At 34.3% G+C, this 20,397-nt stretch overlaps 3 protein-coding genes across 3 annotated transcripts; all 3 read left to right on the forward strand.

Moving 5' to 3' along the window:
• The first annotated feature begins 4,967 nt into the window (after nucleotides 1-4,967).
• On the forward strand, nucleotides 4,968-6,656 carry LOC142633087 (uncharacterized). The gene is made up of 4 exons (XM_075807359.1): nucleotides 4,968-5,217; nucleotides 5,344-5,483; nucleotides 5,577-6,218; nucleotides 6,396-6,656. Exons 1-4 carry the CDS (start codon nucleotides 4,968-4,970, stop codon nucleotides 6,654-6,656), a joined length of 1,293 nt encoding a protein of 430 aa, XP_075663474.1.
• A 2,662-nt stretch (nucleotides 6,657-9,318) lies between these two features.
• On the forward strand, nucleotides 9,319-11,510 carry LOC142633088 (uncharacterized). The gene is made up of 3 exons (XM_075807360.1): nucleotides 9,319-10,357; nucleotides 10,459-11,121; nucleotides 11,323-11,510. The coding sequence occupies exons 1-3, from the start codon at nucleotides 9,319-9,321 to the stop codon at nucleotides 11,508-11,510; spliced, it is 1,890 nt and encodes a 629-aa protein (XP_075663475.1).
• Nucleotides 11,511-16,755: 5,245 nt separating this feature from the next.
• On the forward strand, nucleotides 16,756-18,483 carry LOC142631240 (crocetin glucosyltransferase, chloroplastic-like). Its single transcript, XM_075805356.1, has one exon. It carries the CDS (start codon nucleotides 16,805-16,807, stop codon nucleotides 18,203-18,205), a length of 1,401 nt encoding a protein of 466 aa, XP_075661471.1. The 5' UTR covers nucleotides 16,756-16,804; the 3' UTR covers nucleotides 18,206-18,483.
• Nucleotides 18,484-20,397: the final 1,914 nt, after the last annotated feature.

Here is a 20,397-nt window from a genome sequence, read left to right on the forward strand (position 1 = left end):
GCCTTGGCTGCCACCTTCTTGCCTCTCATTTACTTATGATTCCAACTTTTATTCTTGGTGAGAAAAAAGATCTCTTGCTTTCGAGTAATGTAATTGAGAAAAATGCCACAAGAAACATATCAACACCCTTTTTGGTTCTTAAATAATACAAATTTAAAGAACAAATTTATAAGGTTAACGCATAACCTGAGCTTATTCATCAAGATTCAAGACTCAACAATGTAAAAAACAATATAAAAAATAGAGTAGAAATAAATAAAAAATTGTCATATTTTGGGCCTTTATTTAGGTTCATTTGGATTATATCAATTTTCTAAACTTAACACAAAAAGAGTAACATATTTTAGACGGGATTTTGGTTCATCATTTGTGATAAATCCCACTATGTTTACTTGTTTAGATAGGATTTTAATTCGTCATTTTTGATAAATCGGACTATGTTTACTTGTTTACATAATTTGTGATAGCTATTTCCATTTTAAAACTTCTATCTTTTTTTATCTTTTTTTTTTTTAATAAGAAAAACTTTTATCTTTTATTTTTGTTGTTTTCTCTAAAAATGCAAAAAATCATAGGTGAATCCCTGCATGACTACCTCTAATATTTCAAACATGGGATGAAACAAACAATCAAGCCAATATTCATTTTTAAGCTAATATCATGAGATACTTTGTAGCTTGTAGGCAGGGAATGGATCTCAAAGTGCCACACATTAAACTGCCCGATGAATTAAAACAACAAATTCCTATTATTATTGATCAACTACTAATCAAAATAAGCTAGACATATAAGTTATACGTTACAACTTAATTAGTTTTTTTTTTTTTTGTAACAACAACTTAATTAGTTGATTTGTTGGCTTGTTACTAATTTTAGTGAGGTTACTCAAAAAATGAAGTATTCTCCTTATCTACCAATTGAATTTAGTTGACTACGCTATTATTATATCCAAATGGAACTTTAAAATAAGTAGCATCGGAAATTTCATCAATATTGCATAATGGACTTGTGGCTGTTAATCTCTTAATCTCTTTTTGAGTTTTGTAGAGCAATGAATTATCCAATAATGTAATCGTTTTTCCAATTGAGAATGAAAGAGAAAGAGAGAAACAAATTTTCTCGCCCTTTAGTTTGGGAAGAATAAGATTAAAATTAATTTAAGTTAATAAAAATGATGATAATAGTGATTAGTTTATGGGCTTATGGTTAATAATAAAAGGAGATGGAGGAGATGCGCATTTGAAGGGGGCTGTATTTGCTGTTTTTAACTCTTTAAATGAATGTTTTTTTTGTCTGTTACAAAACTTTTAAACTAAATAGTAGCGACATTTCATCCCTGTCCACTCGCTCCATTTCTTTAACCGCCTTTTTTCTCTCTCTCTCTCTTGCCTTTTTCTCTTTCTTAATAAAATAATTAACTCACACACACTACTAAAAACGTGACCTATAAAAAAACATGCTTACAAAAAAATCAAAATCAAATTTTGCTGTTTGTACAGACAGCAAAATTTGATTTTTTTTTTTTTATATTTAATAATTGAAGATGAGGTTTGAACTCTAGATGTTCATGTTGAAAAAACTAAGAAGTACCAACTAAAGTTATAAGAATCTTGACAATTCTTTAAGAATTATATCTTAATTATTTAGTAATATTTTATTGTTTATTACCACCTAAGTTAGGGTGTGCATCAAATCATCAACCTGATAAAACAGACCTAACTAGACATTTTGGGTTGGTTTTGGTGGGTTAGGTTGGGTTGAAATTTTATTTGGAATATAAATTAAGCATATTATATGAAAATGTAATAATTTAGTCACACGCTCAATAAACATACACCCTCAATAAACCTATAACAAAGCCTATATCAGTCACACGCTCTTTCTTTAAACAAAGCTTAGTTACAATTATTGTACCTCTCAATTAAATTCAAAATTAAAGTGCAAATTACATCCTTAAAGTTTATGGTGATGATGATTTTGCCCATTTTTATTTAAAAATTAGATTTTGGTCCCTAACATTAACTTGATTAAAGCACTTCCATCCATTTAGAATCTCCCAAGCAAACAAAGTGTGACTCCTAAATTATTGAAGGTTTTCACTCATCTTTTGGGGATTCATATTATTTGAAAACTTTTTATTTTATGAAATCAAACTATGTACAAGATACATACTATCACGTTATTTAAAATTTTTAAATGAAGTGCCAAATTATACAACTTTGAATATGTAAAAAATCCATTTCCATATCCTATATTTATATTTAAAAATTGAAATATGCCAAGGCTACTTCAAATCTTACTAAAAAGAAAATGTAATTAATGAAGATTAAAATTACTTTTAAAAAAAAAAAATTGGGGACACATTTGTTAAGTTTTAAATGGTCAAATTTATAATATTTCTAACAATACTTTCTCACAAATTACACATGATATTGTGCCCCTTTGATAAAATGACAATGACATGTGGCCCTAGAGATAGTCACAGGAAAGAAAGAAGACCATAAGAACAAGGATTTGAATTGCTATTCCCCAAGGCTGCAAGACTGCCCACTTTGAAGGAGATGCCAAAGTTGTTATTGACTCTATTAACATTTTAGACTTACACCTTGGCATGGATTTTCATTTGATTGTAATTGATATCAGAGTTCTTCTTTGCAAGTTTATTGTTGTATCATTTTCCTTTTGTCTCGTATCTTTTAATGCGTCAAATCATAATCTAACTTATTGAGGACATCAATCTATCAACTCTATCCCTTCTTAGGCTCTTGTAGATGCTAACAGACAAGTTGCCTTACTTTTTATTTATATATAAATAAAAACCATACTCTAACTTAATCTAAGTATATACGTTAATACATGTGTGAAGCTCGTTCTTGAATACTTAGAACTTTGGCTTTGCAAATAAAAATATCATTATTTACCCAAAAAATAGAAGGAAAAAAAAGAGATGGTGAACCTGACAAAGGAGAATCTAAAGCTGGGCTTATTATGTTTTTTCCTAGTGAACAAAATGGGCCAAGTCCTAAGGTGAATGGGCTGGATAGTTGGGCCGGACCATATCCTGCCCACAAAGAAAGTTTGGTTGCTTATTATTGTTCATAACGTGGCCCCTCTTGGTTAGCCACTGCCACTGCCACTGGCATTGGATTCAAACTACAACACAGCATTTCCATGGTAAAGGCTAAAACTTTCTGGGTTCTTTTTCAATGTGTTTCAGTTAAGGTTTTATTTTATTTATTTATTTATTCCTTGTGTTCCCTTGTGGGACTATATATGTTGTGACGGGAATATAACTTAGCTCATGTTAACTTAGCTCATTCCGTGATTATGATGTATCATAAAGTATGTGATGGAGCTATATATGCTATTTCATGAATGAAAATGTGTACTTGATTATTATATCTTTAGAAAGTTACATTTTTTTTTTTTGTTGTTATGGCATTTTGCTTGAATGGGTTGAGGATTGTTGTTATGGGTATGTAATTAGAGACTTTGAATTGTGTGACCGATCTATAATAAATTTTTTTAATGGGACTGATCTATAAAATTAGTTTATGATATTGTTTCGAATACAATGTTCGTGAAAATGCCTGTCTAAAACAAGTATTGTATAATGGGCCAGTGTTTATTCAGTTTTCTGTTTCAGTGGCCTCATATGTTAAATCTGCTAATCCATAATTGAAATTTTATTTTGCTAATTTCCTCATAAAGCATGGTTACTCTTGTATGGTTTAGCATTGAAAAAGTAGCTAGAAATTAATGGTTTTGACTGAATGCTTCTCAAATCAACTCAGAGCATTCAGCTTTTGGTTTTAATCTCTGGGTACTGATCACCATACAAAAACTTGAGTTGAAGTTAACTGATGGATGCAACTATGGGCAGTGGAGATATATATAAATATATACACACACACACTAGAAAGCCTTTGTTGTGGGTTTGCTGAGAGGCAATTTAAGGTGGTTCTATTTTAAATTTGTGTTAAATTTCTTAGAGCCTAGTGGGTGGAATATTTTTGTAGCTTTTATAAGTTTGCAATAATGCATTTGTTTTGGTAATGTCTCTGTTAGGGTGATTCTTATTGTAATCATTTTATAATTATCTGTCATGATAGAGGTTTTACAAAGATGATTCTTATTGTACACATGGAAACAATGATGATGTTTCCCTTAGGCTGCCCATGAACAATGATGTTTTAATTTGTTTGGTTTGTGTTGGTAAATATTGCCTTAAGAACCTCTTCCAACTCTTGCTAGTGACAATTTTCCACATTGTAAGTTATACATATTTCTCATTGTTGATGTCAATCCCATCTATCGCTTTGATTGCAGTTTCGATACTTCGCTGATTTGGAATCACTAAATTTAGGATCATTTGGAGTTGGTTACTGAATTTGAGGATATTTAGAGGATACCAGACATGAACGAAAATAGAGTGAAGGCACTTCTAGAACAGCAAAATGCTGAACAAAAATTTATTAGTATTAATGACTATAGTGGTGCCAGGTTTAACTTACTCAAGGCACGGCAGCTTTTTCCTGCAATTGATAACATCAGCTCAATGATGACTGTCTGCGACATGCTATCTGCTTCCAATATGACGGTTCCTGGTTATGGAATTGATTACTACTGGGTTCTTCAGCTTACACCTTATTCTACAATGGATGCTGTTAAATCTCGTTACCAATGGCTCCTCACATTGTTTCAACCTATCAAGAAAACATTTCCTGGCACTGAATTGGCTCTGAAACTTGTAGCAGATGCATTCTCCATTCTATTCTGACCATGAGAAACGTTCTGCATATGATTTGAAAAGAAAAGCTTTTTGGGGGGATGATCAATCTTTTAATAAAAGAGAATTATCCTGTCAAAATATAGCAAGTACGGAAGCCATGATCAATGCTCAAAACTCTTCTGTGTGTCAGAGTGGATTTTCAAGCTAAAGTTTGGGTGGCAGCTGTAGAAAAACTATGATATTTTCAGAAGACATTGGAACTTTGGGATTCAAACTTCAAAATTCTCTTGATGTTGAGCAGCAACATGATAGAATTATTTGTCAACAATCATCCAGTAAAGTTTCTGAGGATTTGAATTGTAGATGGAACATTAGAGGGGACGCAGATTTGTCTATAGACAATATAAATTTGTCAACATCACAGCCCATCAGTTTGGAGGAGAATTTGTCTTGTTCTTCAAAACCTTTGGCACAGAAAAGGCCTTGTCAGGACTAGTCCTTTGGGAATGATAGAAAAGCTGAGCATTTCAAGGTAGGTCAGATCTGGGGTGCTCAATATAGAGCAAATCTACCTCATACTTTTCGGTATGCTCGAGTTGCTTGCAAATCAGCACGATCAGTTCTTGTTACATGGTTAAAACCAATCCCTATTAGTGCTGGTGAGAGAAGATCGTGTGATGCTGGCTTACCTGTTGCTTGTGGGTCATTTGATTTGAATCCAGAGATGAATGATGGAGAGAGCTGGCCAATGGTCTCATCCTACAAATGCTCATGGATTCGTGGCGTCACGGATGAACAATTTGAAATTTTCCCCAAATGAAGTGAGATTTGGGCACTGTATAAGGATTGGAATCTTCCTGAATGGGCCCATGATCATAGTTTTGTAAAAGAATGTAAATTTGAGCTAGTTGAAATTCTCTCAGATTTTTCAAAATATTTGGGTGCAGATGGTGCATGTTTGGTGAAAGCAGATGGCTTTAAAAGCATCTTTGAGAGACAAAAAATTGGAGGGAGTCCTGTCACTTTCCATATCTCCCCAGATAATCTGTATATATTCTCTCAAAATATCCCGGCATATAGGTTTAAAGGTGGAGAAATTGATAAAGTTGTTGATGGGATGTTTGAGCTTGATCAGTTGGCCTTGCCTGATAGTATGTTTCAGGAGATTAATGACTCCCAAAAGGCACCAAAGAATGGGAATGCTAGTAGTTTTCCTAGCTCTATTCCATTGGGAGGACTTCCTTCCCCAAAATCATCTCCACAAGACAAACTTTTGAAGGCTAGTTGGTCATTAAATGATTTTGCCACAGGTCAGGTATGGGCTGTGAACAGTGGAAAGGATTTTTTGCCACGGCAGTACACCAGAGTAGATGATATAATTTCTGAGAGCCAAGTATGTGTGACTTTCCTAGAACCTCTACCCATTCTTGACCATGAGATTGACTGGAAGAGAGAAAACCTGCCCATAGTTTGTGGGAAATTTAAGGTTAGTGGAGCTAGTGTCAACCTTGAAATGTCACAGTTCTCCTATAATGTTAACTGCCAAAAAAGTACTGTTGAGCCAATCTACAAAATTTACCTGCTAAAAGGTGAGATTTGGGCTGTGTACAAGAACTAAAATAGCAAATGGAAGCGTTCTGATTATGAACATTACCAATGTCAGGTTGTTGAAATTCTGTCGGACTTGCACGAAAGGGATGAGATAACAGTTGCCAGGCTGGAGGAGGTGAAGGGTTGCTTGACTTTCTTCAATAGGCTACAAATTGATGGGTTTGATGTCACTCATTCAGTTTCCCAATCAAAGATGCTTGGTTTCTCTCATCGAATTCTTGCTTTCAGAGTGCCTGGAATTGGGAGATATGACATTCCAGAAAGCTCTTGGCACTTGGAACCAAATGCCTTACCTCCCAAACGAAGAATATGATTCCAAGACTCATGGTGTTGCATTCTCTACCTGTTGTGTTCAATTCAGTGTAGTCTCTGTTGATAAAGGATTAAACTAGAAACAGTTTCACTCATTAAAGAATGTGGTACATATTTTTATTTTGAAACAGGTTATTCTAAGTGGGCAGATTTCCTTGTGATGTATAGAACTATGAATTATAAACCAATACAAATGTCAGGACAACATGAATGCCAAAGAGATGTGTTTCAAGGCTTTGCTTATGCACTCAACCTATGAATAATTCTTAATTTCTATTACAACCAAATCCCATATGACACTTGTTAGGTTTCCAAATTCCAAGCTCCTCCAGCACATATGCAACCCTGATCATAACTTTGTGGAAGTTAAATGAGTATAAGAGGCATGAAAACTTGAACAGATACACACTGTAATGGAATGCTCATTTGGGATTATTGCATGTATGTGTGTGTGTATATATATATTTATTTATTTTTACACAAGTATTTGCCCACTAACCCACTCAGTCCCAACCAATTGACCAAGCCGAATTGGAGTTATAAAATGCTTTGAAATTGTTATACCTTTTTTTTTTTTTTTTACAAGATAGAAAATCTACTTTAGCTTAATCTAAGTGTATATGTATGTAAAGCTTCCTCTTAGAGACTTGAACTCCCGACCTTTATCTCCCACATCTTACAAGCACTTGTTACCCCCTTTTAATAACCAAATTGTTTTTTTTTTTTGATACATTTAATAACCTAATTGTTAAGGAATTATAAAAGAGGAAATAAAGTGTTTTGAATTTTTATAATTAAATCTAATTAATTTAATTAATGGTCAAATGTTTTATTGTTAGAGCATTTGCATCCGCAACTTCCATCTTATTCTATTTTACCATTTCAAAAAGTTACTTTATCAATTATATCATACAATTTTACAACACAAACCAACATCCGAACTTTTATTTTCCTATTCTACTCATTAAAATAATATATATATTACCTACTAAAATAAAATAATATATGATTTTTGTGCTGCTGCTATAGTACTACAATGATCTTTGGAATTAAAATATATTATAATTTTTATAATTGTGCTATATTGTCATCCTATATTTAGGATGCCACAGTAGCACAATTGCAAAAAAATTTGCAATTCTTAGATTTTACAAGTCCGTCTGTTGGGCTAAATTTCCCCCACATTTCCCATTTACAATTGCCAATGAGAATGCTCTTATAGTTAGTCTGTGGTTAGTTAGTTGGCAATGGCATTGCTATCAATTCATTAATTTAGAAAATTCCAAACAACTGGCAAACTTTGTAGCTTAATAAAGAAACCTCGAATTAACTTTTCTTTCATTAAAACAAGAGAGAGAGAAGGAAAAAAAAAAAAAAAAAAAGAGAGAGAAGGTTTTTGCAGAAATATCTCCAAAATTTTCACAATCGACGTAACAAGTTAAGAACCAAAGCTACCCAGGGAAAATCTGAAGCTGGGTTTATTTTGTTTTTCCTAGTGAACAAAATGGGCCAATTCTTGAGGCGTATGGGCTTGATTAGTCAGTTGGGCTGGACCATATCGTCCTACCCCACAAAGAAAGTTTGGTTGCTTTTTGTTATGGTCCACTGCCATTGCCACTGCCACTGCCACTGCCACTGGGTACAATTCAATACAAGTGTACAACAACACCATTTCCATTGTTCAAGACTGAAGGCTATGCAGCTCTATTCTGCCAACTGGGAATTGTTTACTTCAACACTCACTGTAACCTTACCTTGAGAGTTGAAAGATAAAAGGAAGAAGAGGTAAGGTTAGGTTCTCTTCTTTTATTTCTATTTTGAATTGCAACAGACATTGGTCTTTTATCTTGGAGGAAAAACTTTCTGGGTTCTTTTTCATTGTGTTTCAGTTAAGGTCTTTGTTCTTTATTTATTTATTTCTTGTGTTCCCTTTTGGTTGGTGGGAGAATGGTGGTAAATTTTTGGGTCCTTTTTCATTGCATTTCAGTTTAAGGACCTTTGTGTTGAAGTTGGTCTTACTAGAAAGCCTTTTATTGTGGGGTTTCTGATAGGCAATTTTGGGTGGTTTTAAATTTTAAATTTTGCGTTGAATTTCTTACAGTCTTGTGGGGTTGGAATTTTTTGTATGGTTTTGTAAGCTTGCAATAATTCTTTTTTTTTGGTAATGCCTCTGTTAGGGTGTTTCTCCACAAGCAGGTAATTGTATTGCTGGACCCAAATTAAGATTTGAGTAATCATTTTAAAAATTATCAGTCATGATATAGAGGTTTTGCAAAGGTGATTCTTATCATACACATGGAAACGATGATGATGTTTCCCATAGGCTGCCCAAAAACAATGATGTTTAAATTTGTTTGCTTTATGTTGGTAAATATTCCTTAAGAACCTCTTCCAATTCTTGTGAGTGACAATTTTCCACAATTCAAGTTACACATTTTCCTCATTGTTGATGCCAATCCTGCCTATCACTTTGATTGCAGTTTTGATACTCCGCTCATTTGGAATCACTAAATTTGGGATCATTTGGATTTGAATACTGAATTTGACAATATTTAGAGGATGCTAGACATTAATCAAAATAAGAAGAAGGCTATTCTAGAATAGCGAGATGCTGAACGAAAATTCTTAGCAATGACTATACTGGTGCCAGGGATAACTTACTCATGGCACAAAAGCTTTTTCCAGCAATTGATAACATTGGCGCAATGTTGGCTGTCTGTGACATTCTATCTGCGTCCAATATCCAGTTTCCTGGTTATGGAATTGATTACTACTGGGCTCTTCAGCTTACACCTTCGTCTACATTTCATGCTGTTAAATCTTGTTACCAAAGTCTCCACACATTGTTAAAACCTACCAAGACAAAGTTTCCTGGCACTGAATTGGCTCTGAAACTTGTGGAGGATGCATTCTCCATGCTATCTAACTATGAGAAACATTCTGCGTATGATTTGAAAAGGAATGCATATAGGGAGGATTATGAATCTTTTAATATAAGAGCATTATCCTATCAAAATGTAGCAAGTAAGGAAACAATAAGTACTGCTAACAACTCTTCTGTGTGTGAGAGGGGTTTTTCAAGCCAAAGTTTGGGTGGAAGTTGTAGAACAACTACGATATTTTCAGAAGACATTGGAACTTTGAGATTCAAACTCCAAAATTCTCTTGATGTTAAGTGGCAATGTGATAAAATTATTTGTCAGCAACCATCCAATAAGGTTTCTGAGGATTTGAATTCTAGAGGCAACATTAGAGCAGACACATATTTTTCTATAGGCCGAATAAATATGCCAACATCAAAGCCAATCAGTTTGGAGGAGGATTTTTCTTGTTCTTCAAAATCTTTGGCACAGAAAAGGCCTTGTCAGGACTACTATACATTTGAGAATGAGAGAAAACCTGAGCATTTCAGGGCAGGTCAGATCTGGGGTGCTCAATATAGAGCAAATCTCCCTCATAATTTAAGGTATGCTCAAGTTGCTTGCAACTCAGCACGATCAGTTCTTGTTACATGGTTAAAGCCAATCCCTATTAGTGATGGTGAGAGACGATGGTGTGATGTTGGCTTACCTGTTGCTTGTGGGTCATTTGATTTGAATCCAGAGATGAATGATGGGGAAAACTGGCCAATGGTCTCATCCCACAAATGCTCATGGATTCATGGTGTCACAGATGAACAATTTGAAATTTACCCCAGAAGAGGTGAGATTTGGGCACTGTATAAGGATTGGAACCTTCATGAACGGGCCCATAATCCTAGTTTTGTTAAAGATTGTAAATTTGAGTTGTTGAAATTCTCACAGATTTTTCAAAATATTTAGGTGCAGATGGTGCATGTTTGGCGCAAGTAGATGGTTTTAGAAGCATCTTTGAGAGACAAAAAATTGGAGGGAGTCCTGTCACTTTCCATATCTCCCCGGATAATTTGTATATATTCTCTCATAATGTCCCAGCATATAGGTTTAAGGGTGGAGAAATTGATAAAGTTGTTGATGGGATGTTTGAGCTTGATCAATTTGCCCTGCCTGATATTATGTGTCTGGAGATTGACTCCCAAAAGGCACCAAAGAATAGGAATGCTAGTAGTTTTTCTCCATCTATTCCATTGGGAGGACTTCCTTCCTTGAAGTCATCTCCAGAAGACAAACTTTTGAAACCCAGTTGGTCATCAAATGATTTTGCCACGGGTCAGGAATGGGCTGTATACAGTGGAAAAGATTTTTTGCCACGGCAATACACCAGAATAGATGATATAATTTCTGAGAGCCAAGTATGTGTGACTTTCCTAGAACCTCTACCCATTCTTGACCATGAGACTGACTGGAAGAAAGAAGACATACCCATTGTTTGTGGGAAATTTAAGGTTAGTGGAACTAGTGCCAACCTTGAAATGTCCCAGTTTTCCTATTTAGTTTACAGTGTTAAAAGCAATGATGAGCCATTCTACAGAATTTACCCAGTAAAAGGTGAGATTTGGGCTATGTATAAGAACTAGAATGGCAAATGGAAGCGTTTTGATTATGAAAATTGCCAATGCCAGGTTGTCCAAATTCTATCGGACTTACACGAAAGGGAAGAGATATCAATTGCTAGGTTGAAGGAGGTGAAGGGTTGCCTGACTTTCTTCCACTGAAAACAGTTTGATGGGTTTGATCTGACGCATGCAGTTTCCCAATCAACAATGCTTGGTTTCTCTCATCGCATTCCTGCTTTTAGAGTGCCTGGAATTGGGAGATATGGCATTCCAGAAAGCTCTTGGCACTTGGAACCAATTGCTTTACCTCCCAAGCAAAGAGTACGATTCCAAGAGAAACCTCATGGGATTGCACCGTATAATGCTGAATATGGTGTCTAAACATGTTATGAGCGTTCTCTATCTAACAGTTTAGTGTAGTCTCTGTTGATAAAGGATTAAACTAGAAACAGTGTCACTCAGTAAAGAATGTAGTACATATTTTATTTTGAAAGAGTCATTCTAGATGGACAGATTTTTCTGCAATGTATAGAACTATGAATTATAAATATAACCCAACATAAACTGTCAGGACAACATGAATGCCAGAGAGAGGTTTTTGAAGGGTTTGCTCGTGCACTCAGCTTATGAATAAGTATTAATTTCTATTAATGCCAAAAAGATGAGGAAAAGACATTGATTTAGCACTTCACAAGTTTGGAACAACCAAATCTTAAATGACATTTGTTAAGTTTCCAAGCTCCACCAACACATATGCACCCTAGATCACAACTTTGTGTTAAGTCAATTCAATTGCCATGCCATGTAATAAGGCCAAGTCTGTAGCAGCGGTTTGACAATTTTTTCGAAACTGTTGCTCACTAGTCACTTCCTTGACACTTGCTACAACATTAGGAGACTTCAAAAGAAAAATATAATTTATTTCCTCTAAACAAGAAAAAAAAAGTTCAGCTGATGATGTGATCAATTGAGTCTTGCAGAAGCAAAAAAAAAAAAAAATATATATATATATATATATATATATATATAGGATTTTGCTAATGTGTGCCTTTAGGGCACACAATAATTAATCATTTTTAGAAATATTTTCTCGAGAATTGAAAAAGTATTGACAGCTTTTTTAATTCTCGTAGGCATGCTCTATGTTTGAGACAGGTACAACACCTAAATGAAGTGTTTGTACTTCACAAGTGCACACACATAGGCTACTTAAAAAAATGAAACTAGAAATAGAAATAAAGTCCAGTCGCATGATATGTAATTATAAAATTCTGTAACATTGCCACTGTTCTGTTGAGAATTGAGATAAGATAACAGTAGTGATTTTGTCCAAACTTTATAATCGAGGGTCATTATATAACAAGTTGGTTCATTGTTTTTAATTTCTAAGGGCTCAACTGGGTCAAGTTTTGTAATCTTCCTTTGTGTTCTTGTTCAAGATACTCTTAGGTGGCGTTTGGTATGGGGTAATGTTTTAGAATTCCCAGGAATGTTTAAAGATTTCCATGTTTGGTTGCAAATTACGCTAGGGAATCAGATGCCAGGGGAATCCTTAAACCCCTCTCAGTAGGAATGTGGATTCCCTTTAAAACAGGTGGGAATCCAGATTCCCAAACTTAAAAGAAATTGTATTTTTTATAAATTGACAATTTTAACCCTTTTTTCCTTATCATTTAAGCAATTAAGATAAACTATAAAACAAATTATCAATATCTTCTCTCTTGTTTTTATCTTTTCCCGCCAAAACAACATAAACAGGATAAATAACTCTGCTAATAGTTATTTTTGTATTATTCTTGTCATTTTGAAATGTTAGATCACAGTTTTAATGAATGTGTTGCTAATTGATAGTTTATATAATGTTTTTTATCTATCTATTTAGAGTAAGATATTTTTTTAAAGGACTAATTAATAGTTTATATATTTTTTTTTCATTATTTATTTAAAGGAATTTTTTTTTTTAATGGGCTTGGTACTTCACATTCAAATCTAAGGACAAAATGGGAAAAACAAATAATTCATTTAAAATTCCTGGGAATACACCAAACATTATCATCTCACATTCCTAGGAATCTCCCAATGAAACCAAACATAGGAATAACTACATTCCTAGGAATGTGATTCCTAGGAATCACATTCCTGGGAATCTAGATGCCAGGAGTAATGTGGATTCCCCGTACCAAACGCCACATTAGAGCATTTTCATTAAGGGTGTCAAAAATACTAAATGCTATTTTTTAGCATTTTTAGCACCTCAAATCATAAAAATCCATCTTTATCAAGGGTGTCAAATTTTAAAAATTTTAGCAACTTGCTATAATGAGGTTTTATTTCTAACACCTCACTGTAGCAAGGTGCTACAATTTTTTATTATTGCTTTCTTTCCTTTTTACTTTCCTTTTCACTCTCTCTCGTGCTCTCCGTCCCTCTCTCCTTCTGGTGTCTCTCTCTCTCAAGCGAGCCCTCCATAGCTTGCCAAAACATACCGCCGCCATTATTCTCCAAACCCACATGCTCTCTCCTCGTCATCATCATCGTTGTTATCTCCATCCCCATTGTCCAATTCGAATACAGTTCCTCCACCATCCGATTACCCTCCAATCTCTGCACTATCTCTATACCCACATGCCGCCACCGATCTCGTGCTCTTCGTCCACTCCTTTTTTCCTTTTCAGTCCCTCTCTCGTGCTCTCCATCCACTCATTCTTACTCTTTCTTTCATTTTCTCTCTGCCTATCTGTTTTCGTTTCTCTTTGCATCTTGAGTTTGTGGGTCTTAGGCGTGGCCAGGATGCGATGCTGGGTTTTGCAATTTGATATCGAGGAGTTTTAATTTCATTGGTTTTGATTGATTTTGGTGGGTTCTTGATTTTAGTGGTTGGGTTTGTGGGTTGATCAGGGTGGCTTTGGGTGCTAGGTGTGGTTTGTTGATCGGGGTGGTTTTGGGTCTTTGTTGTGATTTTGTGATTCTTTGATTTGGATGATTCTTTGATCAGGGTGGTTCTTTGATTCGATGGCTTTGGATGTGGAGTTTTTTTTTTTTTTTGTGGTTGTGGTGGTTTGGTTGGTGGCTAGTGGTGGCGATGGTGGGTGGATGTGGTGGTTGTGATATGGGTGGGTGAATATGGTGGCCGGCGGCGTTGGTTTGAGAAAGAGAGACACAGAGGAGAGAGAGACAGAGACAGAGACAGAGAGAGGAAGAATAAAAAATAATAAAGAAAGAATATTTAAATGAAGTGTTAAAAAAATAGAAGTTTTGATATAAGAGATGTTGTAAAGTGATGTATTATATGTTATAAAATTGGTTTTTGAGATGGTAACGGCTAGAGATACCACTAGTGTAGACAAAAGGCAGAGCCACCGTGTGACAAAGTGTAGAAAAATATACAAAGAATAACATTTTAAGATTGTTTTGGTGGTTTCTTTTTATAAGATTTGTTGGTGTGGATCTGATTTATTGTAATGATGGATGATTCAAGAGATATTTACTTTTTCTATGAAATATAATTCCTCATTTTAAATGAGTAGTCATTGGGTGTGGGCAGTTGTATTAACGTTTTAGGAAATATGCTGTTGTGGAGCTCTTTTATTGGAGGGCATAATTGCGTAAATCTCATGCACTGTTAAGAGACCAATTGCTAGAAATAAAGGTAATATCTCACAACTCTCCCAGGTTCGAATTAAGCACTGCTTTCAGGAATCTAATAGATGCATAGATTTCTTAGCAAGATTGGGTCCCATATCCAAATTAATGGTTTTTGTTTATTTAGTAGTCCGCCAATGGACATTGTAGATTTTCTTAATGCTGATGCTAATGGGTTGTACCTCAACAGACTCTGTATCGAGCCTCATTTGGCGGTTTAGTTTCTCTAATAGATTCCTCCTTTTACCACAAAAAAAAAAAAAAGGAGGGGGGGGGGGGTAATATATGTCAATTTGTTTCTCTCTATTCTTTCCGTTCTTAGACCCTCTCAAACTCTCAGTTCTTCTTTTCTATCTTTTTTATTCCCCGGCCCCAGTCCATTAATTATGCTTACAAAATTCACTATCTTTTTAAATAATTAACCTAGAGCAAAATAAAATTTGATTAAATTTGATTTTATATTTTCTGAATAAATTATAATTAAAATAGATAAGTTGTTTTTTTATAAATTTTTTTATTTTTATTTAATATTATTTTTTATACTCCTTTTGTTTATATTGATTGTTAATTTTATATATATATATATATATATATATATATATATATATATATATATATATATATATATATATTATTGTTGAACTTTTTAATGGATGTCACAACTTACGGTTAGTGTACACTTTTTTTTTTTAATGATCTGAACACTACAATTATACCCACCAAAAAAAAAAAGACTCGCCTCTGTGTATGTTTAGAAGGCTACGCCGTACTATTATTATTATTATTTTTTTGCAGAATAACGCCGTATGGTCAAGTGAAGGACATGCAAATATGGCATTAGATATCTATACTTCTATACTCTATATAAAAAAGGAGAGTTCAGCTCCTTGTTTGACAAAATGACATCTCAAGTGTTAAAACGGCAAACCCAGCAAAAACAATATTGAAGTCCAGCAAATTTTTTTGAAAGTCCGGTTAGTGTGTGCCATTAAGCCATTCATTTTTTAAAATATTTTATGGAAAATTAAAAAAGTTGTAAAATTTTTTAAAAAAATGGTATACTATTGTTTGCTCTTAGGGCACACGTTAGTAAAATTCTTTTTTGAAACGACTAATTCTTAGATACTCCCGGAGTATAAAGAATAATACTCTCTCCTCTCACATTCATAATAGGGTTCGCTCATTAAATTTAGAGTGGGATCTATTTTGAATGTAAGAGGAGGAAGCACTACTTTTCCTGGTTGTAAGTAAAACTAAGAATTTTACTTTTGAAACTCTAAAACCTTCAACATTCTATTGAAATTACTTAATTACCCCCAATTTCAGCTGTGAGCTAAATAAGAATGAGGTCCTTTTTAGTATTTGTGTTGTCAACTTTATGGGGGCCGCCAAACGTGTAGAGGCTCAGACTTTATGGGGGCTGCCAAAAGTGTTGTCAACTTTGTCATTATGTTGAATTACATTGTTGCTCTAAAGGTCTGTTGTGAGCTGAAAAAAACTTGGAGTCCTTTTCGTCTTTTCATTAACTCTAAAACCATCAACATTCCATTGAAATTACTAAATTACCCCCAACTTCATTTGTGAGCTAAATAAAAATTGGGTCATTTTTAGTCTTTGTGTTGTCAACTTTATGGGGGCTGGCAAACGTGCACAGGCTCAGACTTGAATTACTTTATGGGGGCTGGCAAACGTGTTTATTATCATCTATATGCCAGCAACTTTTGGACTTTATCTTCATTCTTTTGATAAACACAACCACAACATGTGCAGCTAATCAACTGTCAAGAAAAAATGAAAAAGAAGAAAATGATCGAGCATGGTCTTGTTTCACTTTATCCATTAATAATAAAGCAAAGGTTGCAAAGCCAATTAATGATTAAATTATGGACAACACCATCTTTTCACTTTTACTTTTTGAAAATATGACAATTTATTGTGTGAAGGAATGGATAAAAGAGAAAAGTTTGCCATTCGTTAGGCATCTGAACACTAATCAGTTTGTAAAAAAAGAAAGAGAAATCGATCAAACGAGCATGAACAGCCAACACTTCCTTCTCATATGCTGGACAGGCCAAGGCCATATTAACCCTACTCTCCAACTCGCCATACGTCTAATACACGGCGGTGCAGCACGTGTGACCTTTGCCACCACCGTCCACGGCCTCAAACAAATAAAAAAATTCCCTTCACTTGAGGGCTTGTCCTATGCCTCTTTCTCCGATGGCTTTGATGATGGAAACAAAGCAATTGAAGACCCACAACACATCATGTCCGAGTTCAAGCGTGTGGGCTCACAAACACTCGCCAACTTGATTGTCAAACTCTCAAATAACGAGCAGCATCACAAGGTCACCTTCTTAGTCTACACCTTCCTTCTCCCATGGGCTGCTGATGTGGCACGTGATATGGGTATACCTTCTGCTTTTCTTTGCATTCAGTCCACTGCAGCACTTGCTATATACCAGAAATACTTCAATGCCCATGATGGTATGTATCATATTTATGAAGATAGCCCCCCAAATTCTATGCAGTTCAAAGGGTTGCCACCATTTGCTTCCTCGAACCTACCTTCGTTTCTCTTACCAACTAGTCCACACAAATTATACCTACCTACCTTTCAGGAACTTATCCAAACCCTTGAAAAAGATCCTAACCCATGTGTATTACTGAACACCTTTGATGCTCTAGAAGAAGCAGCAATCGAAGCCGTTGTTAATTTCAATTTAATACCAATCGGACCATTGGTTCCATCTACTTTTTTCGACACAAAAGACCAGTCTGGTAATTCCCCGTTTGGATGTGACTTGTTTGAGAGCTCTAAGGACTATCTTCATTGGCTAAACTCAAAGCCAAATAACTCGGTGGTTTATGTGTCTTTTGGAAGCCTAGTTACGTTGCAAGGAAAGCAAATGGAAGAGATTTTTCATGGACTAGTTGAAACCGACCGTCCATTCTTGTGGGTAATTCGAGCTTTAGAGAACGGAGGATCAGAAATAGAGGACACGATAAAGAATAAGTTGAAGGAAGAAACACAAGGGTTAATAGTGCCACGGTGTTCACAGGTTGAGGTGTTGCATCACCATTCAGTGGGCTGTTTCTTGACACATTGCGGGTGGAACTCGACCTTGGAGAGTATTGTAGCCGGAGTGCCGGTGGTGGCATGTCCACATTTTTCAGATCAAATTATGAATGCCAAGATGGTGGAGGAGGTGTGGGGGACTGGAATTAAAGCGAAGGTGAATGAAGAAGAAGAAGTTGTGGAGAGGGCCGAAATAAAGAGGTGCTTGGAGATGGTGATGGGAGCTGCAGAGAAAGGGGAAGAGATAAGGAGGAGTGCTAAGAAATGGAAAAGCTTGGCTGTGCAAGCTGTGAACGAGGGTGGTTCTTCACACACCCATTTCAAGCTTTTCATGGAAAGGTTTCACATAGATTAACGGACAACAACGCTATGAAAATGAAATTGGAGGGTGAGGCTGTGGAAGATGTGAAGGAAAGCTTGCAATCCCATGTTGTCACGCACTTCATTGGAAATGGAGCAATAAAACAGATGACCAGATGTTCGCGGCCCAACTACACCGTTCACTGCCTGCAGAGGAAACAATAAACCATTCCTTGTTGTAAGCCTTCTAAAAGCCTTTTCAATTTCAGATTGAGTTTGTATACTAATATATGGATTACTGTGAAGTTAGCTTGTATATATTGCTGTGATTTGAAGTTCAAATTAGTGTAACTTTAAGTAATATTACACCACTCAATATTTTTTAATTGGATTCAAATATTGACAAATTTATCGTTAGATTACATTATCTTCATATATTCTCTGTACTTGCAAATTTTAAGGTGATCAAAAATTAATAGCCATGTCATTAATCAATTGTTAAAATTCAAGTTTTTGTAGTTTAAAATAATACATAAAAGATGAGTTTATAGATCAAATGGTAAATAACATCCGATTGATATGAAAATTGGCATATATGTTAAGAACATATAGAACATATAATTCAACGGTTGAATTTTCAAAATATTAATTCAATAACAAATTATTGGGTGGTGTAACATTGCTTATGAGAAAAAAATATATATATTTTGACAGTTTTTTTTTTTTTTTCATTTCTCATCAAAGTAGTGTCAAAACTTTTCTAAAATGGATTATTAACTATTGCCATAAGGGCACTCGTTAGCATAACTATATATATATATATATATATATAAATATATATATATATATATATATATATATATATATATATATATATATATAGGGTTGAGTTCAAGTTACACCTGATGTAACTCTAAGTAATGTTACACCATTCAATAACTTGTTATTGAATTAATATTTTAAGAATTCAACTGTTGAATATGTGAAAGATAAGAATTGGAATGTTGATGAATTGTAAATTGATATTGTAAAATAGTTAAAATTACCTTTTAGATGGTAAAATAATTTTTTTTTTAGCAATCTTGCTATGAATGCTCCAAACCTTATAGATTTATTGATTATTTATGTTCTAGTATCTACGTTGTATATGCCTTTAATTCTAACACATTCTTTAAAAAATTATTGTGATTTTTCCATGTAAATGGTGGTGAGTCTAGTAGATTGGACCTGCATTTTGTGGGTTCTTAGCGTTGGTTTGGATACGGATGAATTGTAGGCGTCTGCGTCCAGCATTTTTTTTTTCTTCTGCTGCACGCGTTTCAAAAGGGACAAGATTTATTGTTCACGTACTGTTCATGTACTGTTTACGGAACTCGCAATCACTTTATTCAGAAAAAATATCAAAAATGGGTCACACGATACTATTCACACATTTAAAAATTATTTGACACTGTTCACGTACTGTTTGTCGCTCGCTTTCGATGCAATGAAAACTTTAGTTTCTCCAATATAGAACTTAGGATCAATAGTTGGTATAGTAAGCAACACAATGGAAAAGGATCAATGTTTTTTAATCTCAAGAAACAGTCCTTGATCATACTTTAAAAAAATTGACTATGATTTTGTTACGTAAATGCTACCAAATTGCATGGTAGTAAATCATGGATGCATTTCAATTTTCTATTTTCTAACTTGACCAAGAGTGCATTGTATTTTAGACTGAATTTTGATTGGCCATCATCATTCATCGTTCATTACGTCTATCAAAATTAAAAAAGGGAATTCATAGAATCATTGAAATAGAATAGGTCCGACTCTGACTTTAAGTTGCCAGCCATTACTATAGTTTTTAATTGAAGGTTCTAAACGATAGAACATATATATAATATGTTAAAATTATACAAAAATAGTGAGTTTTAGTTAGTTTAATTAGTAAAATCTTTTGTTATCAATTAAGAAATTTAGGATTCAAATCCCAGTCTACATATAAAACCAATTTTTTTTTTTTTTTTGAAAGGCATAAAAAACCAATTGATATCTTTATTTGATGATATAATAACATAAGTTAAAATTCTATCGTAATAGTAATAGTAATAATAATGATAATGATAATGATGGATGGATGGATGGAGAGATTTATTAGATATATTTTGTGATCTAATTCACTTAAAAAAATAATATAAAAGAAGGTCGAAAACAATTGACAACAATTTTTTGTTGGTTAAATTCACGCCACCAATATCTACC

This window comes from Castanea sativa, chromosome 4, assembly GCF_040712315.1.
Source record: "Castanea sativa cultivar Marrone di Chiusa Pesio chromosome 4, ASM4071231v1".
NCBI classification, from domain to species: domain Eukaryota; kingdom Viridiplantae; phylum Streptophyta; class Magnoliopsida; order Fagales; family Fagaceae; genus Castanea; species Castanea sativa.